At 37.3% G+C, this 15,401-nt stretch overlaps 2 protein-coding genes and 2 long non-coding RNA genes across 5 annotated transcripts; all 4 read left to right on the forward strand.

The window, feature by feature from the left end:
- Window positions 1-2,892: 2,892 nt before the first annotated feature.
- Window positions 2,893-4,901, forward strand: LOC131245925 (uncharacterized). The gene is made up of 2 exons (XM_058245705.1): window positions 2,893-3,788; window positions 4,241-4,901. Exons 1-2 carry the CDS (start codon window positions 2,893-2,895, stop codon window positions 4,899-4,901), a joined length of 1,557 nt encoding a protein of 518 aa, XP_058101688.1.
- Window positions 4,902-5,175: 274 nt separating this feature from the next.
- Window positions 5,176-5,950, forward strand: LOC131241412 (uncharacterized). Its single transcript, XR_009169028.1, has 3 exons — window positions 5,176-5,302; window positions 5,442-5,686; window positions 5,756-5,950. It is a non-coding gene; the product is annotated as an uncharacterized LOC131241412 (long non-coding RNA).
- An 887-nt stretch (window positions 5,951-6,837) lies between these two features.
- LOC131247311 (uncharacterized) lies at window positions 6,838-8,031 on the forward strand. Of its 2 annotated transcripts, XM_058247679.1 has the most exons (4): window positions 6,838-6,919; window positions 7,132-7,334; window positions 7,481-7,574; window positions 7,714-8,031. In XM_058247679.1, exons 2-4 carry the CDS (start codon window positions 7,156-7,158, stop codon window positions 8,014-8,016), a joined length of 576 nt encoding a protein of 191 aa, XP_058103662.1. In that variant the 5' UTR covers window positions 6,838-6,919; window positions 7,132-7,155; the 3' UTR covers window positions 8,017-8,031. The 2 variants fall into 2 exon arrangements, with proteins under 2 accessions (XP_058103662.1, XP_058103664.1); XM_058247681.1 differs by lacking the exon at window positions 6,838-6,919 and having other exon boundaries at window positions 7,076-7,334; window positions 7,499-7,574.
- A 1,083-nt stretch (window positions 8,032-9,114) lies between these two features.
- On the forward strand, window positions 9,115-9,751 carry LOC131247326 (uncharacterized). The gene is made up of 2 exons (XR_009171642.1): window positions 9,115-9,183; window positions 9,517-9,751. It is a non-coding gene; the product is annotated as an uncharacterized LOC131247326 (long non-coding RNA).
- The last annotated feature ends 5,650 nt before the right edge of the window (window positions 9,752-15,401 follow it).

The following is a 15,401-nucleotide window of genomic DNA, read 5'->3' on the forward strand; positions in this document are numbered from 1 at the left end:
TAAAATATTGGTGCCTTGACAAGCCTCCAGTGATTAAATAATGCTTGAAAAGAGGTGGTGGTAAGGGATAAAAAAGCTGAATCATTCTCCAAAGTTTTGAATTGTTTCCCTCTTTCAAATTTCAAGGTTGAATGTGCTGATATTTTATCAGATTGGAGTCCGATTCTGTGGGGAGTTAAATGAACAGTGCATGCTCAATGTGTTATTCTTCATTATTAGTTTTAAGTTACTTCTTATGAATGGCTTTACTAATTATAAGCACAATGTTTTAGCTTTCGTTTTATTTGAAGTTATTATATTTTTTGTTGTAGGCCAATGATAATAATGTTGATGATGATTTATATTGCTATGAATGCCAGGTCAACCAAGGTGGACTCGATAGACTAATAAAATTTTCATCTATATTTTTTGAAGACCCATCTGTGCTACAAGAGGTACATTGAGAGATGAGTTGTGCTAGGCTCAAAGTTGAATACATACAATAACACATATTGCTATGCACTTGCAAATCCATTACCTTGTTTTATGAGAAATGCAAAAGGGACCAGCCTAGTGGCATTCCATGGAACTTCCATTCTATAAACATGTCTGAGGATACATTAGAGACTGTCATATAAGCCTTTTTAACATGTCTGGTGATCTATTTAGCCTTTTAAGCATGATAGGTTATCCTTAGGTAACTGTTGCATTAGTTGTATACTCTGTACTGATTTTTCTCTTTATGGCAGTGTAATAGTGCTTGAGGAACAACATACATGTTGTCTATGCAGGATGGCATGTGCACTACATGACTTTGCATGCACCTAGATTGGCTCTAAAAGTCCACACAGTTATTAAAAAATAAAAAGGCCTATGCAATTCCTTCTCAAGGTGCATATGGCATGTGTGGTAATTAGGACTGTTGGCTTTGTTGGATATTGTATGTATTGGTTTCCTTTTTTAAGGGAAAAAAAGGTAAAAAAGTGAAATGAAAAAAAGGAAAGGTAAGAGAGGTGTCCTTTTGTTTTGTTTTATGTTGAAACTTGAAAGAGAGTTTTTCATCTTTACATATACTTAATTCAATGAGTTATGGTTTTATAATGGCACTTGGGTATGGTATGCCAAATACCACACATGCATGCATCCTCACCGGTCACGACGCGCCGGCAAGCGGGGTTCGGATACATAATTCATTTTACTTTTATTTTTATTTGTCTTGACCGAGTCTTGCACAAGAAATCTGGATCCTCATCGCACATTGGGGCATTGTTACAATGATCGTTTTTACATGTTGGTAGCTACCTTAATGTCACATAGCTGCCACATGTACACTTAGTTTTCTATATAAAGGAATTTTTCAAAAACCCTAAGGGCAACACAAAAATGCAAAAGTCATATTTCTCTCACAACTGTCACTTTTGTCTACTTCTAGAGGTTGCATTGTTTTTTTATTATTCTAGTATTTTTTTAGCATCAATTAGTGTAGTTTTTTTGAGATGGCAATCATTCATGGTTGTATTCCAAAGGCGATCATTGTGGATCATATAAACTATTTCAAAGAAATTAGCGTGAATCATCTTCACAAAAGTGACATAGTCACGCACCTCCACTTGATTCTTAATCTTCCATTGCTTATTTCCTTAATCAACATATCGCATATCAGGTGCACACGTTGTAAATTTTTGTTCTTTTATTGTTAATTTCTCTATCATTTAATTGATCTGTTGCATGTTCTTAATTGATCTTGTTTAATTTATATTTTAATGGCATCATTTATATTCTTTCTTAGAGGTCCAACTTGTAACTCCTCAGAACCCGCTCTGCTATAAGACATCAAAGTGTATGATGGTTCCCAGTAGGTTAAGTTGCAAGTTGGTGTACGTGGTTTGATATCTTTTATTTGTATAAATGCTTTTAATAGTTGGTTGGATGATGAATGGTACTTGTGATTAAAAATGTAAATAGACATATTATATAATTAATATATATATATATATATATATATATATATATATATATATATATATATATATGTTATTCCTGGAGGATTCATTTTTTAAGGGGACATGATATTTTTGTAGCCTATGGTATGGTGCCCCAATATTGCTTGTATGTTACTAGTATATATTAGATATACAAGGTTAATTATTTGGATTTTACCTGTGCAAATTTTGAAATCCGTTTCTTCAGTTTCAATGCATTTTATTATGAATTGGCTAGACCAGCTGTGTTTTGTTAATTATAGAAGGTACACATCTAGTAGATGTTTTCTCAAGATGAGTAGAAGTACACCATTTTCTTCATACTAGTTAGTTCTTCTATAGTATTTGCAAATGAATTTCTTATTATAAAATAAATAAAAACCTTCGTTTGGTAGTATTTCGAATTCTATTATTTAGTTTAATTTTCTTTAGAACAATAGCCCGTTTGGTAGAAGAGGTAACACCTCTAGCTGTGCTCCTTGAGTAGTAGCTCTTTTGGAGCCCGCTTTCACGTCGACCCAAGGGTTCTAGCATGGAACTACCAGATCCACCCGTTGAGTCTAAAAGAGAGACATTCAACATGAGCCACTATCTGGTGTATGACGGTTTTATTTTCCTTCCTAATTGTCTTTGTGGTTTTATTTCACCAGAAACTTTGGGTGGTGTCAATTTTTCACAATGGTTTCATTGGCTGACTTTGGCTATCCATATATATATCACTGAATTTTGTCATCTCTAGTGAAACTTTCGTTTCACCCAAAAAAAAAAAAAAAAAGTTTGTGAAAGGGTATGACTACCATAGTTGCATTTCATTTTAGAACAAAAGCTCTCTTTGTGCCATTTCTATTTTCCTCTTCCACTAGTCTAGTTGAAGGGATGTGTTGGTGACACGGAGTCCCAGTGGTTGACACATAGCCATAAGTTTTGTTACATGGGTCATCGTCGGTTCTTGGATAGAGATCATAGGTATAGACATAATAAAAGGAACTTTTATAGAAAGTTGGAGTTGAGAGAGGCATCGAAACAATTGTCTGGAAATGAAGTGTTAGCTCAAGTGAGCAAAATTAACATAATATTTGGAAAGAAGTCTGATACCAAAGTTGGAAAGAAGAGAAATCGAGACGAGAATAAGGAAAAGGGAAAGGCATCTTGTTGGAAGAAGAGAAGTATCTTCTTCGATTTGCCATACTGGGCAGGTAATATGTTGCGTCACAGCCTTGATGTGATGCACATCGAGAAGAATGTATGCGACAATGTGCTTAGGACGTTGTTGAACATCGACGGGAAGACAAAGGACAACGTGAAGTCTCGTCTGGACCTCCAAGAAATGAAGATAAGACGAACACTTCACCCAAAGCAGAGGCCATCAGGCAAAATATATTTGCTCCCTGCGTGCTTCACAATGGCGAATAAGGAGAAGGATGATTTCTGCAGAGTCATAAAGAACATGAAGGTACCAGATGGCTATGCGAGTAAGATCTCACGATGTACCAATCTCAAAATGAAGAAGATTTTAGGACTCAAGAGCCACGACACTCATATTTTGATGCAACAAATACTTCCGATAGCTGTACGAAGGACATTACCTCCAAACGTGAGCTCAATCCCAATTGAATTCAGCGGATTCTTTAGAGATTTGTGTTCCAAGGTTGGCCGGATGCAGGATTTCAAGTTTCTTGAATCTCAAATTGCTTTAACACTTTGTCATTTAGAGAGGATCTTTCCACCGTCATTCTTTGATATCATGGTGCATTTGCCTATATATTTAGCCAGCGATGCAATGTTAGCCAGACCAGTACAGTACCGCTGGATGTACCCCATCGAAAGGTGTGTTTTAATGTCTCAATAGGACCTTTTATTTATCTTGTTGTAATAGATAAAATCGTATATACTTATATGTCTATTATGTGACTATAGGTACCTACAGAGACTAAAGTCCTGCGTTTCGAAATAGAAGTCGGCCAGAGGGTTCGATTGCAAAGGGGTACCTAGCTGAAGAATGCCTAACATTTTGCTCTCGGTACTTACATGGTGTTGAGACAATATTAAACAGACCGGTTCGACATGAGGACTTTAGGGATGCGGCAGTAGGTTGTCCATTGGGAAAGATTGACGTGTTTATTATTGAATATGTTGATAGGACACAGGCACATAGATATGTGTTGTTCAATACCAACGTGATCGCACCATTCATAGAGTAAGAGTAGTTTTATTTGTAACGTTAATTCATAAGAATCTCACTTGTTTACGACTTATTCATCGAATTGAATAAAATGCAGTGAACGCAAGAAAGTGATTAAGAAGGAGATGCCCCGAAGAGCACCAAGGCTTCTAGAATGCATCCACAATGAAAAGTTTCCAGATTGGCTTGGGAAGTATGTGGACCATGTTGGGAATGATCAAGTTCTGAAAGAAGTTAGAAGCCTGGCTCGGGGCCCTAACACTGTCGCAAGAAGATTTAAAGGATACATTATTAATGGTTTCAGGTTTCGTACAAAAGACCGTGAGAGGGACTTGAAAACACAGAATAATGGAGTTGTAGTGACGACAAAGACATCAAGCTTTGCAAGTACAAGTGATAGAAACCCTGTTATAGGGGATGTGGATTACTATGGTGTTTTAACAGACATTATTGAGTCGGATTATTGTGGGTCCAAGAAAGTTGTATTATTTAAGTGTGATTGGGTGGATGTAAGAACTCAGGGCAGGGGAATCAAGAAGGATGAATTTGGGCTCACGCTTGTGAATTTCAAACAATTATGGCATACTGGTTGGAACTTGTATAATGAACCATATGTCTTAGCAACCCAAGTACAACAGGCATTCTATGTCCCCGATCCCATAGACCGTGATTGGCATGTTGTTATCAGGTCAAAACCGAGGGACTTGTTCGAAATGGGCATAAATGATTCGTTGGTTGATAATGATATATACCTTTAGAGCTTGCCTTGCATTAATCATACATTGGAAGCGACTATGCTTGCCAACGATGATAATGTGAGTTGGGATAGGACAGATGTGGAGGGAAATGAAGTTGACACTCCGCAAAACTTATCTAATTTGATTAAAGAGGACCACGATTCTTGGTTGGAATATGATGATTAGGTATTGATGCCTAACACAAATGTGATGCATGTTTTTTTTTTTTTTTTTTTTTTTTTAAAATATTTTATAACACTCACAATTATTTGGTTAACTCCAATCTCATTACATATATATTTTTCATATTGTGAAGGAAATGAAGATGTCAATCTCCAGCCATCATTATTTGAGCTTTATTGACCCGGTCCCGACCACCAGCCAGGTCGGACAGAGTTCAAATAGTTCAGCACCAACTCCGGGTATATAAATATATAATTTAAGTGAAGTGAAGTCTAGCTTTTAATTTTTATAGTTTTGTTCAGTTCTTGATTTAATTAAATGTAGATATTATATTTCAAATATTTAGAATGCTCATATCTGTTCTTTTGTTTCATAAAGAGGGTGGTATTCATAATAGATGATTTCGAGGCCCCACAGTCATCAGCGAAGGGGCGAACTTGCCACCCAATAAGCAGCTGAATATAAGTTGGAATAAGTATGGGCAGCCTATTGGACACAAGTACAACGAATTTACAAGGTGGCTGGGCATTTTATCTAAGAATGGGCGCTTAGCGCCTCTTGATCACGATAGTTGGCATCATGTGCCACTTTCTAACAAGAATGAGATTTGGAATGAAGTGAAGGTAATATGAAATCAAAAATTCAATTGTATTTTTGCATACTAAGTATAATCGACAATTGATGTATTGTAGATCAAGTGGACTATCGACGAGGAGCGTCGAAATTGGGTAATGAAGTCCATCGGATGTTCATGGAAGGAGTGGAAGAAAAGGTTGAAAAAAGAAAACTACAACCGGTATTTGACTAATGAGGAATGAATAGCTCACTGTCCTGATTGAGTGGAGCTGACACACTGGAAGTGGCTCGTCACGTATTGGTCAAGCGATGAAGGATGGGTAGAAATTAAACGTAAAGAAAAATTATATCCATGTTGGTGTATATTATTATTTATATTAAAATTTAGTTATTTTTACTATGTCACATTGTAGGCCCGCACTCAAAGGAATAAAATCAACCGCAACAAGCATCGTATGGCCCACACCGCCGGCCCAAGGAGCTTTGCTCAAGTGCGTGAAGAAGAGGTAAATTCTTCTTTGATTTCTAAACTTGAAATGTCATCTTTTTGTTTTAATATGATTGTTACCAACTCATCTGTTTTTACATGGAAAAAGCGGGCAAAGAATCTCGATGGAGAGTCTCCTGATTGGGCAACGTTGTTCATAACGACCCATCGGAAGAAAGATGGGAGTGTTGTGAACGAGGAGTTAGCGTATGTTATTGTATGTAGAAATTTATCAATCATCGACATCTCAATTAATATTTTTCATTAAGTCATGATATTGAACAACTTATTTAATGTTTTCTACACTACAGGAAATGATGGAGGAGTTACGGGCAACTCAAACTGCTGAGTCCTCTCAGAGTAGCACTGCCCAAGACGATCTCTTATCCTAGATATTGGGACCAGAGCATCCGGGTCGGGTCCGCATGATGGGGTTAGGTCCCACAGTTTCCATGTTATGGGGCACGAGAAATACCATTGCAGAACTCAGGAGGGAGACTGATGAGTTGCGATGACACATGAATGAGCGGGTAGAGCAACTAGTGGAGGAGCGGATGAAAGAACAGATGCCTAAGCATCTAGAGCAGATGGAGCAGCGGATGACAGAGCAGATGATGGCACAAATGAGAGATACTATGAACTCAATGGCAGCAGCGGCCCTAACTTCGATACTAATGTAGAGACTATTCAATGTGAATCAACAACTACATTTGTGCAGGCCACCTCAATATCCACTCCTAGGGATATACTCGAGGTTGAGGGACCCCAGTCGAAGGGGCCGAAGAATCAATAGGTAGTTTTTTGTTGGGATTCATTTATGTGTGATCTTTTACATACATATTTATGTTTTGTTACATTTCACTAGCCATTTATTAAATACTCGTCAAATATTTTCTTGTGCATTTAATTGCCATGCTTAATTTGTTTGCTAGCTATGGGTTTTGTGATCCCTTCGTTTTTTGTAGTTAACCATCATTGAATAGTTGGTCCCTATTTTTTTTCCAGGTCAAGTCATATTTATGTGTATTTATGTGTTTGACACACAAAAGAATCCAAGAGCTGACTCTCTTTTGCATGCTAAGATCAATCCAAGGCCATGACAATGCCAAGAACAACCACCTAGTGACTTCTCTATTGCTCAGTTCCGGTTTCTGGAGCGACTACTTGTCGTCCATGGGCACTGGTGCTATAAGAGGATTACAAAAATGGTAAGAACTAGAGAATCCCTTCTTTGTCTGCTTTCACTCAATACAAAATTGTATATTTATATGGGTTGCATGGCTAATTCGTACTCGTGGAAACTACATTGCATTCAGATCTGCTATTTCTTTTATAAGAATATTTTATTTTGCAGTGATTTTATTGTGAGTAGGCGACTCATGAGCACCTACAATGATTGGTATTCCAAATTCCAAACTCAACCTGCTGCAATCAGCATTTTGGATATTGTAAGTTCTTTATAACAGACTGGGAATGTACATGAATGTTCTTATTACATATTTTCCCTTGAGCATCAAGTAGCCCTGTTCCCTATCTCATTTCTTTCCTAGACCTGTAGTTGTAAAACAATCTGCTTGTGCTTTGTAGTTTGTTGAATATGGGAATGAGGGAAGCATTGTACTGCTCCAAGCCTGCTTAGATCAAGTGAAATTTCAGAGCGAAGACTTTCAGTCAAAGCTAGATCTTCCATCACCTATCTTTAGATACTTTTTGGGTAGACCAAATTTCGCCACAGTTTTCTGTGAAGCACTGAGAAGTAAAGTGATGAGTGGAGGATTTCTAGGTCTCTCCAAGCAATTGCATTTGTCTACACCCGAGAAAATTGCTGTTGGTCTTGCTCTGTCAAATTCAGGAAATACGGATTTCAGAATCAGAGGTAAGTTGAGTTGATTCTTATACTGTTTTTATATTTTCTGAATTAGTTGTGCAGGTTCCACTTTGAATTGTGGCTGAGTCCAATTGCCCAACTAACATGTATTATGCATATTTCTATAGATAGCTATCTTGTATGATTTTTATTTTTAATTTTTCACTTTCAATTGCAAGGGTATTACTTAGCTTCATGAACTCTGTAATTAAGGTGATTAATAAAATTTTATTCTATCAGCCAACTTTGTTCTAAAACTTGCCATGTCAGTCTAACTCAGTCGAATTTTGGATCACCATTAGTACTCGATAACCAATTTAAATGGGAAAATTTAAAGGGTTATTCTTCAAATTCCTTTTGGAGGTGAAAGCATTTTGCTGTTATTCATAATTTGTATTGCAGTAAATTATGCATGGTTATATTTGTATTTGAATTATTGTTCGTGAAGTTTTTCAGCTTAGTTGCACTAATGGATATCTAAGTGCAATCTCTGTTACATCTGAAACAAAGGTTTTAAATGCATGAGATGGTGCAACCAAAAGAGTGATCTATGGATAATATTCTATTTTGAAGAAATTAACAAACAATAGTAATTTCCTTTCAGGGAAATACAATTTATGTGACTTGGGTTTGGCTTTGTTGGTATTTAGGACAAGCCAACCTCTCAAAAGGACACTTGATTGTTCAAAGTCCAAACTATACACAGATCTTAAAAGTGGAAATGATTATATGCAAGTAAGAGATTATTAAAAAATAAAAAAAAAAATCCTCATAGGTTATTAACATGATTAATAGAACCAAGTAGGAATTTTATTTTATTTTTAAAAATCCTCATAGGTTATTAACATGATTAACAAAACCAAATAAATGGGTTCAAATCATTTATACAGGTTATGAGATTCAATAGCATTCTTGAGTTATTTATTATCACCATTATGTTAGCTCAACTTACTTGCTTTTTCTACCTCAGCGATCACTACGGCTGTCACAATTGTAGAGATTCTGAAGAAAAAAAGGGCTGGCTATTGAGAAGAGTAAGCCCAACTTGGGTTGTTGCCTATCATGTTCCCTTGTCAACACTTGCAAATTAAAAATAATAATAATCTGTTTTTCCATCATGAGCGGGGATTTTGATGTCTACAGTTGACATGAAGGATGAATCCAAGGGCCGTCTCATTCCAAAAGCGAAGGTTAGCACTGTTAATGCTAGTTTTTAATATTTATCATGTCAAATTAATCATCCTTACAACCTTCTTCTTCTTCTTCTTCTTTTCTTATTCGAAGTGATCAAATTCAAATACCCATGCTTTTTTAACCAGCATGGTTGATTATTTCTGCGGTTTTATCAAACCACCCCCTCTGTTTCTTTCAGAAAGACAGAAGCATATATAATTCTTCTCTTTGGCTACACTAGTTACTAGATCTCAACAACCAGACTCCCATTTACTTTTTATTTTTGGGAGGTAGCTGTTTGCATACACTGATGTTTGCGGTTGTAATGTTTTTGTTCTTACTTGTTATAGATTGAGGTATTGCTGGGGAAGACTGAGAAATTTGATGATCTGATGGTTGTCATTGCTGCCAAAGGGAGGCAGTTGGAGACAACAAAGCATGATGGCAAACCATAGCTCTGGAGTTCCATCATATTCTGATTTTCATTTCTTTTTTCCTCCTGGTGTCCTGTTTAAGTGATAGAGGTTAGGGAATTTTCAAGTAGAGCTGCTGCTGTCATTAACTGCAAGGAGCAGGGTTGAGAGAGGCACTGTGCGTGTAGACATCTTGGGATCATTTCATCTGTATGGCCTTTTCTTTTTTCCTTTTATGGGAGTTGTTGATGATACAGACAATCTGTTGTTTGGTGGTCAGACTGCTGTTGTATTGTTTGTCCTGTTTCTGCATCTTCCTTTGACTGATGCTGACTGATTGACAGCAAACAGTAAAAGCTTTGGTGATCTTCCATCTTTGTTGTTTCCAAAGGATATCAGGGCAAACATTGCCTTAACTTGTATTGTCCAGCTCTGGAAGGGATGATGAAGAATCTGAAAGTAGATCCTTCTTCTAAAGCCATTCATTCCAATGTGTTATGTGGTTTTTTAGTGTTTTATAGTTTTGATTTCTCTTTAGTGATATACTTTCACTTTATATGGTGAACTAGACTCGATCTTTATCGGCTTTTGCTTTGGGCAGTATGATTCAACTGCAATTATGGGTTGTAGCATAATTTGATATCTATGATTTCCTGATTATGCCAGGCTGCTTCAAAGGATGGAAGCCCATTTGATGCCACATCATGTATATCCTCATCGGGGGATGCAACAAGTATTTTCAAGGAGAGCAATGTGGATCAGGAGTCTTTGATGGCTGAGCAGGGGATCTCTTATCCGGCAAGCAACTACTATGGATACTGTTATCCAGGTTTGTTATGTTTGTTGGGATTGGTATCTTCAGTTGAGTAATTCAGTGTTCTCTATATGCTTGTGATTGTGCACACGGATTTAAATATGAATGCACTCATGTTTAATTGCATATTTCAAGCTTGCAGTTTTATGAAGTGGATCTGTGATTGTTTTAGGAAGCATTTGATGGCGTCTTGGAGCTTCTGGTTCGTGTTGGCAGAAGTCTGCCCGAAGCTATCACGTGGAAGGGGACCTTACTGAAATAGTTCATGTGGAAGGCTATGTGGCAGTTTGTTTGTTTTGAAAACTTTAAATAGACCATTAATTGTTTTGTTGGTATTGTGCTAATTGTTGTCTTGATGGATGTTAAATGGGTGAAACATGCACTGGTTCAATCATTGGTTGATTATAATATTGTTAGCTTTTGTTGATAGAAACTAGATTTAGCCTTGGTTATTGATAAATGATGTTAAAAATTGAATTTAGCCTCAGTTGATGCCAACAAAGGCTAAATCTATCTTTAGTCTCAGTTTTGCCTCAGTTACCTAAACTGATACTACAACTCCCGTGGCTAAAGGGTTTAGCCTCGGTTGTTGAGAACCGAGGTTAAAAATAGATTTAGCTTCAATTGGAGGCAACTGAGGCTAAAATTTTGATTTAGCCTCATTTCGAGAAAACTGAAGCTAAAAAGGTGCTTTTAGCTTCACTTGAAAAACCGAGGCTATAAAAGTCATTTTAGCCTCGGTTGCTAAAACTGAGGCTAAAGCCTTTAGCCACGGGGGTTTCAACCTCAGTTTGGATAACTGAGGCAAAACTGAGGCTATAGGCTTTAGCCTCAGTTTTGAACCGAGGCTAAAGCCCCCTTTTCTTTTATTGTTCCTATCATTTTAGAGAATGATTCTAAAACTATACCATATTCAAAGCTCTAGTGGACCACATCATAAGAAATAGTGGGAATAATGATGTCTACTATTGAAACCTTTCTACTGCTCATAAGGTCACACAAACATAAATGAAGGAAAAACATAAATATCCATAATTTCTGTGGCCGCAAGAACCTTTCAACAATAAACATTTAATTCACATAAGATCACTTTGTCTGTGTCTTTTGGCTTTATTTGAATGGCAAATAAACATTACGATGGCCCTATGAAGTTTTTTAACAGTGGAAATAAAATGACCATTGTTTCCTATTATTTCCTATGGTGTGGTCCACCTGAGATTTGAATCTACTTCTTTGTTGGGCATCATATGCATCATATGCATATACATATGAATTACATCACGCCTAAAATGAGCTGAAAATCTGATGGGCGGCATAGATACACAACATATGCATCAATGTGCTCCCTACACTCAGGGAAACATCCAGTGCGGTGTTCTCATGTAAACACCTGATCGGCTCCCGGAATGCAAGCATATCCTTTGTTCCGGTCGGATCACACGGGCCTGATGTACACGTGTCAAAGTAACAATCTAAAACTTGTGTGTGCGAATAGAAATCCAAACACGAGTAGCCATCAGCATTTATCTTCGAAGTGAAGGTGGGGCCCAACTGCTCTGCTCTTTGCAGGTTCTTCTTCATGATGTCACTGCCAAAAACCATCCATTATCGTCACAGCTGTAATAAGATTATATGGCATTATCATTAGCATACCTTGTCACATCAATTTGGATAAGCTTTTCGGTTTCTTTGTATTCTGTGAATTTTTCCTCATATTTTTCGATTTCATCCATGTTCAACCAGACCAAAGTCAATATGGCTTGGTCTAGTTACTGAGTAGCTTTGTGTTTTGAATTGACAGTTTTTGAGTTCCGATAACTTATTCATCATACTATTTGCTCCTTCAAAGATAATATCCTGGTTGGTGGATTTTTTATGGTCTTAACCTTGTCAGCCGAGCTTTCGAATTTCCGGTATGTAAACATATAACTTAACAAAGCAATGTACCCTAAAATCCATATCTGTAGGATCTGTGATGGGACTGTGCACATCTGTATCTGCAATTTGTCTCCTGTCATCATCATCATCTCAATTTTCTCCAATTGGTGGTTGCGTTTCAAATGATATGTTGGCAAAAGTTCTACAGTTGGCTGTCCACTGGACATCAACCCTCTCTTTTACTGAACTTGCCACGACGGAGGCTAACATTGACACCACTCACATGCAAGCACGATTCCACCCAATATTGACCCCCAAGCCAACTATCAGATGCACACCCCAAAGGGTGAGCAAGCAGAGTTATTGGGGTGTAGTTTCAATGCAAACCACTAAGCAGAATTATGGTTCCATAAAATAACATGGAACTCACCATTACATGATTACAAACACGTTTAACATGACATCATGGTTAGGCCCCACACTGCACCTGAGCAAAATTTTGCACTCTACCCACAGAGGGGCATTTGCGAGCAGTCGATGTCTAGAGAGTGCAGTGCCAGATAGAGCTGAGCATGAACTACATCCAGTCTTCTATCCTGTTTCGAAATACGTTTGATGTTTTCTTTTTATTGCAGGCTGATGCTTTTGCAAAGAAGCTTGGCTATGCCTCGCCACTTCGAGCAGGCCTAGTGAAATTGCAGGTGACTGATTCTCGTGCTTGTCACATCCAAGATCTGTTATTATTCTGATTTTCTGTGAAAGAGTTGTGGTTAGTGATGAGATAAATGCTACAGGCCCTTCTTTTGGGGTGAGGAATATATGTTACCTTGTGAAAAAAGCAGAGAAGAAATGGTGGAATAGGCTGTTAAAGCAGGAAGGGAAGCCTCCTGTGTTTTTGAAAGTAGACTGGGACAAATGGGTCGATGAAGATGAAGAGCAAGAACACAAATGTAAGTTGTCCACCCTTTTTTCGTCTTGAACACTTACCTTTTTATGTATTTTTTTGTATGCCAGGTTTCATCTTGAACATGAATCATTTGTAGTTTTTGGAAGCTGTGTTGTTTTCAAACATGTATAAATACCTGATGAATTGACCACCGACTGTTTGTGAAGACATTCAGAGATAATGTGCATCTGCAACCCATGTAGTATCATGAACAGTGGCACCATTGTGCATGGTATAGGCTTATAAGAAAAATAGAATCCTGGAAGAAATTAGTACAGACAGGAGATCTAGCAGCACATATAATGTACATAGGTCTGGAAGTATGCATAGTGCACACAATGCTAATATTATAGCAGTGCAAAATCACATCTTTAAACTCTAGTTTGCTAAAGTTCCAATGTTGTTACAGGGTATGAATACCCCATAAAGAATCCTGGAGAGGCATTGGACAGATTTGATTATTGTAACATTCAGATAACTGTCACAACTCCCATGCATTTAGGAGATACATCGTAACTGTCACAACTCACATGCATTTAGGAGATACATCATAACTGTCACAACTCACATGCATTTAGGCATGCCACTCATCATCTGCTATGGGATTTTGTTTCCCCCTTTCTGATCCAGATGAAATAAAATTAAGAAAACAATGTGTGTAACTAAACAACAGCGATAAGAACAACAAAGGTCCTTTTCGAGATACTCCTGCAGCTTCTCTCTCTCTATCTGTTTTTGTTTTGAATGGCAGCTCTGCAAATTCTTTAATTTCCAGCTCTCAAATCAACACAAACTGGAGTTCAAGATGACATTGATTCATATCCTTATTCTGATAAAATTCTAACCACTCACCTCTGCCTTTTTTTTTTTTGCAGAGAGCAGTCCCAAAGAGTAAGATTTTCTGAAGCAGTGGTAGTTACTAATGCGAGTAGTAGAACAATCTTTGTGGCACTTCTCATTACATGGTTTGGTCTTTTTTCCTGACAACCAACTCGTGCTAGAGAGATTCAAAGGTAAGCAGCTGTTAGAAATTCATTTTCACGAGTGCTTAGTTGTTCCAGCTTCGTATTCATGTGAGTATTGCAGATGTGTGGCAGGAAATGGATGTATTTATATTGCTAGGAAAAGGAAAAAAAAAAAAAAAAGACTCATTGGGTAGGTTGATTTTCCTGACTTTTTGGCCCCTTCCTATTAAAGAAGAAAGGAGTTTTGAAAGCTGCAGATGGATTGGGATGAAGAAAGTCATGCCTCCAAAATTGAAAAAGAAGAAGAAGAAGAAGAAGAAAAATCCAGAATGATGGAAGCCATTACTGCTACCCTGGTTATGATGTTGAACATCCCATGCCCAACTAGTTGGGTAGATGAGAAAACTATGCAACTAGTTGCATGTGGCGTGTTCCATGGTGTGTATAACATCCAATCCATCCTGTAGGGTCACTCCATCATCAAAACAGATACCATGATTTCAGGAAAACAACTTGCTAGAAGACAATAGGAAAACAACTTGAGAAAGACTTAAGCAAGAAACTGCAAGAATAGTTTACGGAAATGAAATTGGTAGTTGAGAAGCTGAATTTAGAATTTAGAATTTTAAAAAATAATAATAATCTGGAAGCTGAATCTTTCAGCAACATGTTGTCAGTTGCAGGATTCAAACTTGTCAGCATACTTGCACCATGAAGAAAGATTGCCAGTTGGATTGAATCTAGTTGTTTATATTGTGAGAAAGGATATGAATCTTAGCAACTTTGTTTTTTTCTTAGAAATCAGGAACTCTGTCCTTGTACATGTAGCAACACATACAGGAGATCCACTGTTCATCTCCTGCATTTAGCAGTAGATGGTTGCATCTCAAAAGATGATACCCGTCAGACTGTTGGTTGATTTCTTTTTAGCCACCCACATGGAATCCTCTAACATCATATATCTTGCCGAAGTCGAACTTTTTTCCTGTTTCCCTAGAAAACTTTAATTAACTTTTTAAAGAGATTTATGATTCGAGCCTTTTTTTCCTGCTATATGCAGGTAGCCATACCTGATGCAAGCATTCTGACGAATGATGTGAATGGTCATTATTTCATGTTGTATTTGCTTCAAAAACTTTAAGGAAAATACTAAGGTAATTTATGATGAAGTTTATCTGAATTATAACTATTTCTTTGGTAGAATTTTTTGATATCTGCC

Source organism: Magnolia sinica, chromosome 1 (genome assembly GCF_029962835.1).
Source record: "Magnolia sinica isolate HGM2019 chromosome 1, MsV1, whole genome shotgun sequence".
NCBI lineage: Eukaryota > Viridiplantae > Streptophyta > Magnoliopsida > Magnoliales > Magnoliaceae > Magnolia > Magnolia sinica.

Bases quoted from the DNA above. Each gene is read 5' to 3' on its own strand.
- LOC131245925 (XM_058245705.1), top strand. From the start codon at position 2,893: ATGGGTCATCGTCGGTTCTTGGATAGAGATCATAGGTATAGACATAAT. The intron at 3,789-4,240 runs GTGTGTTTTAAT...AATAAAATGCAG, and splicing joins TGGATGTACCCCATCGAAAG to TGAACGCAAGAAAGTGATTA.
- LOC131247311 (XM_058247679.1), top strand. From the start codon at position 7,156: ATGTGTTTGACACACAAAAGAATCCAAGAGCTGACTCTCTTTTGCATG. The intron at 7,335-7,480 runs GTAAGAACTAGA...TTTATTTTGCAG, and splicing joins ATAAGAGGATTACAAAAATG to TGATTTTATTGTGAGTAGGC. The intron at 7,575-7,713 runs GTAAGTTCTTTA...TGTGCTTTGTAG, and splicing joins CAATCAGCATTTTGGATATT to TTTGTTGAATATGGGAATGA.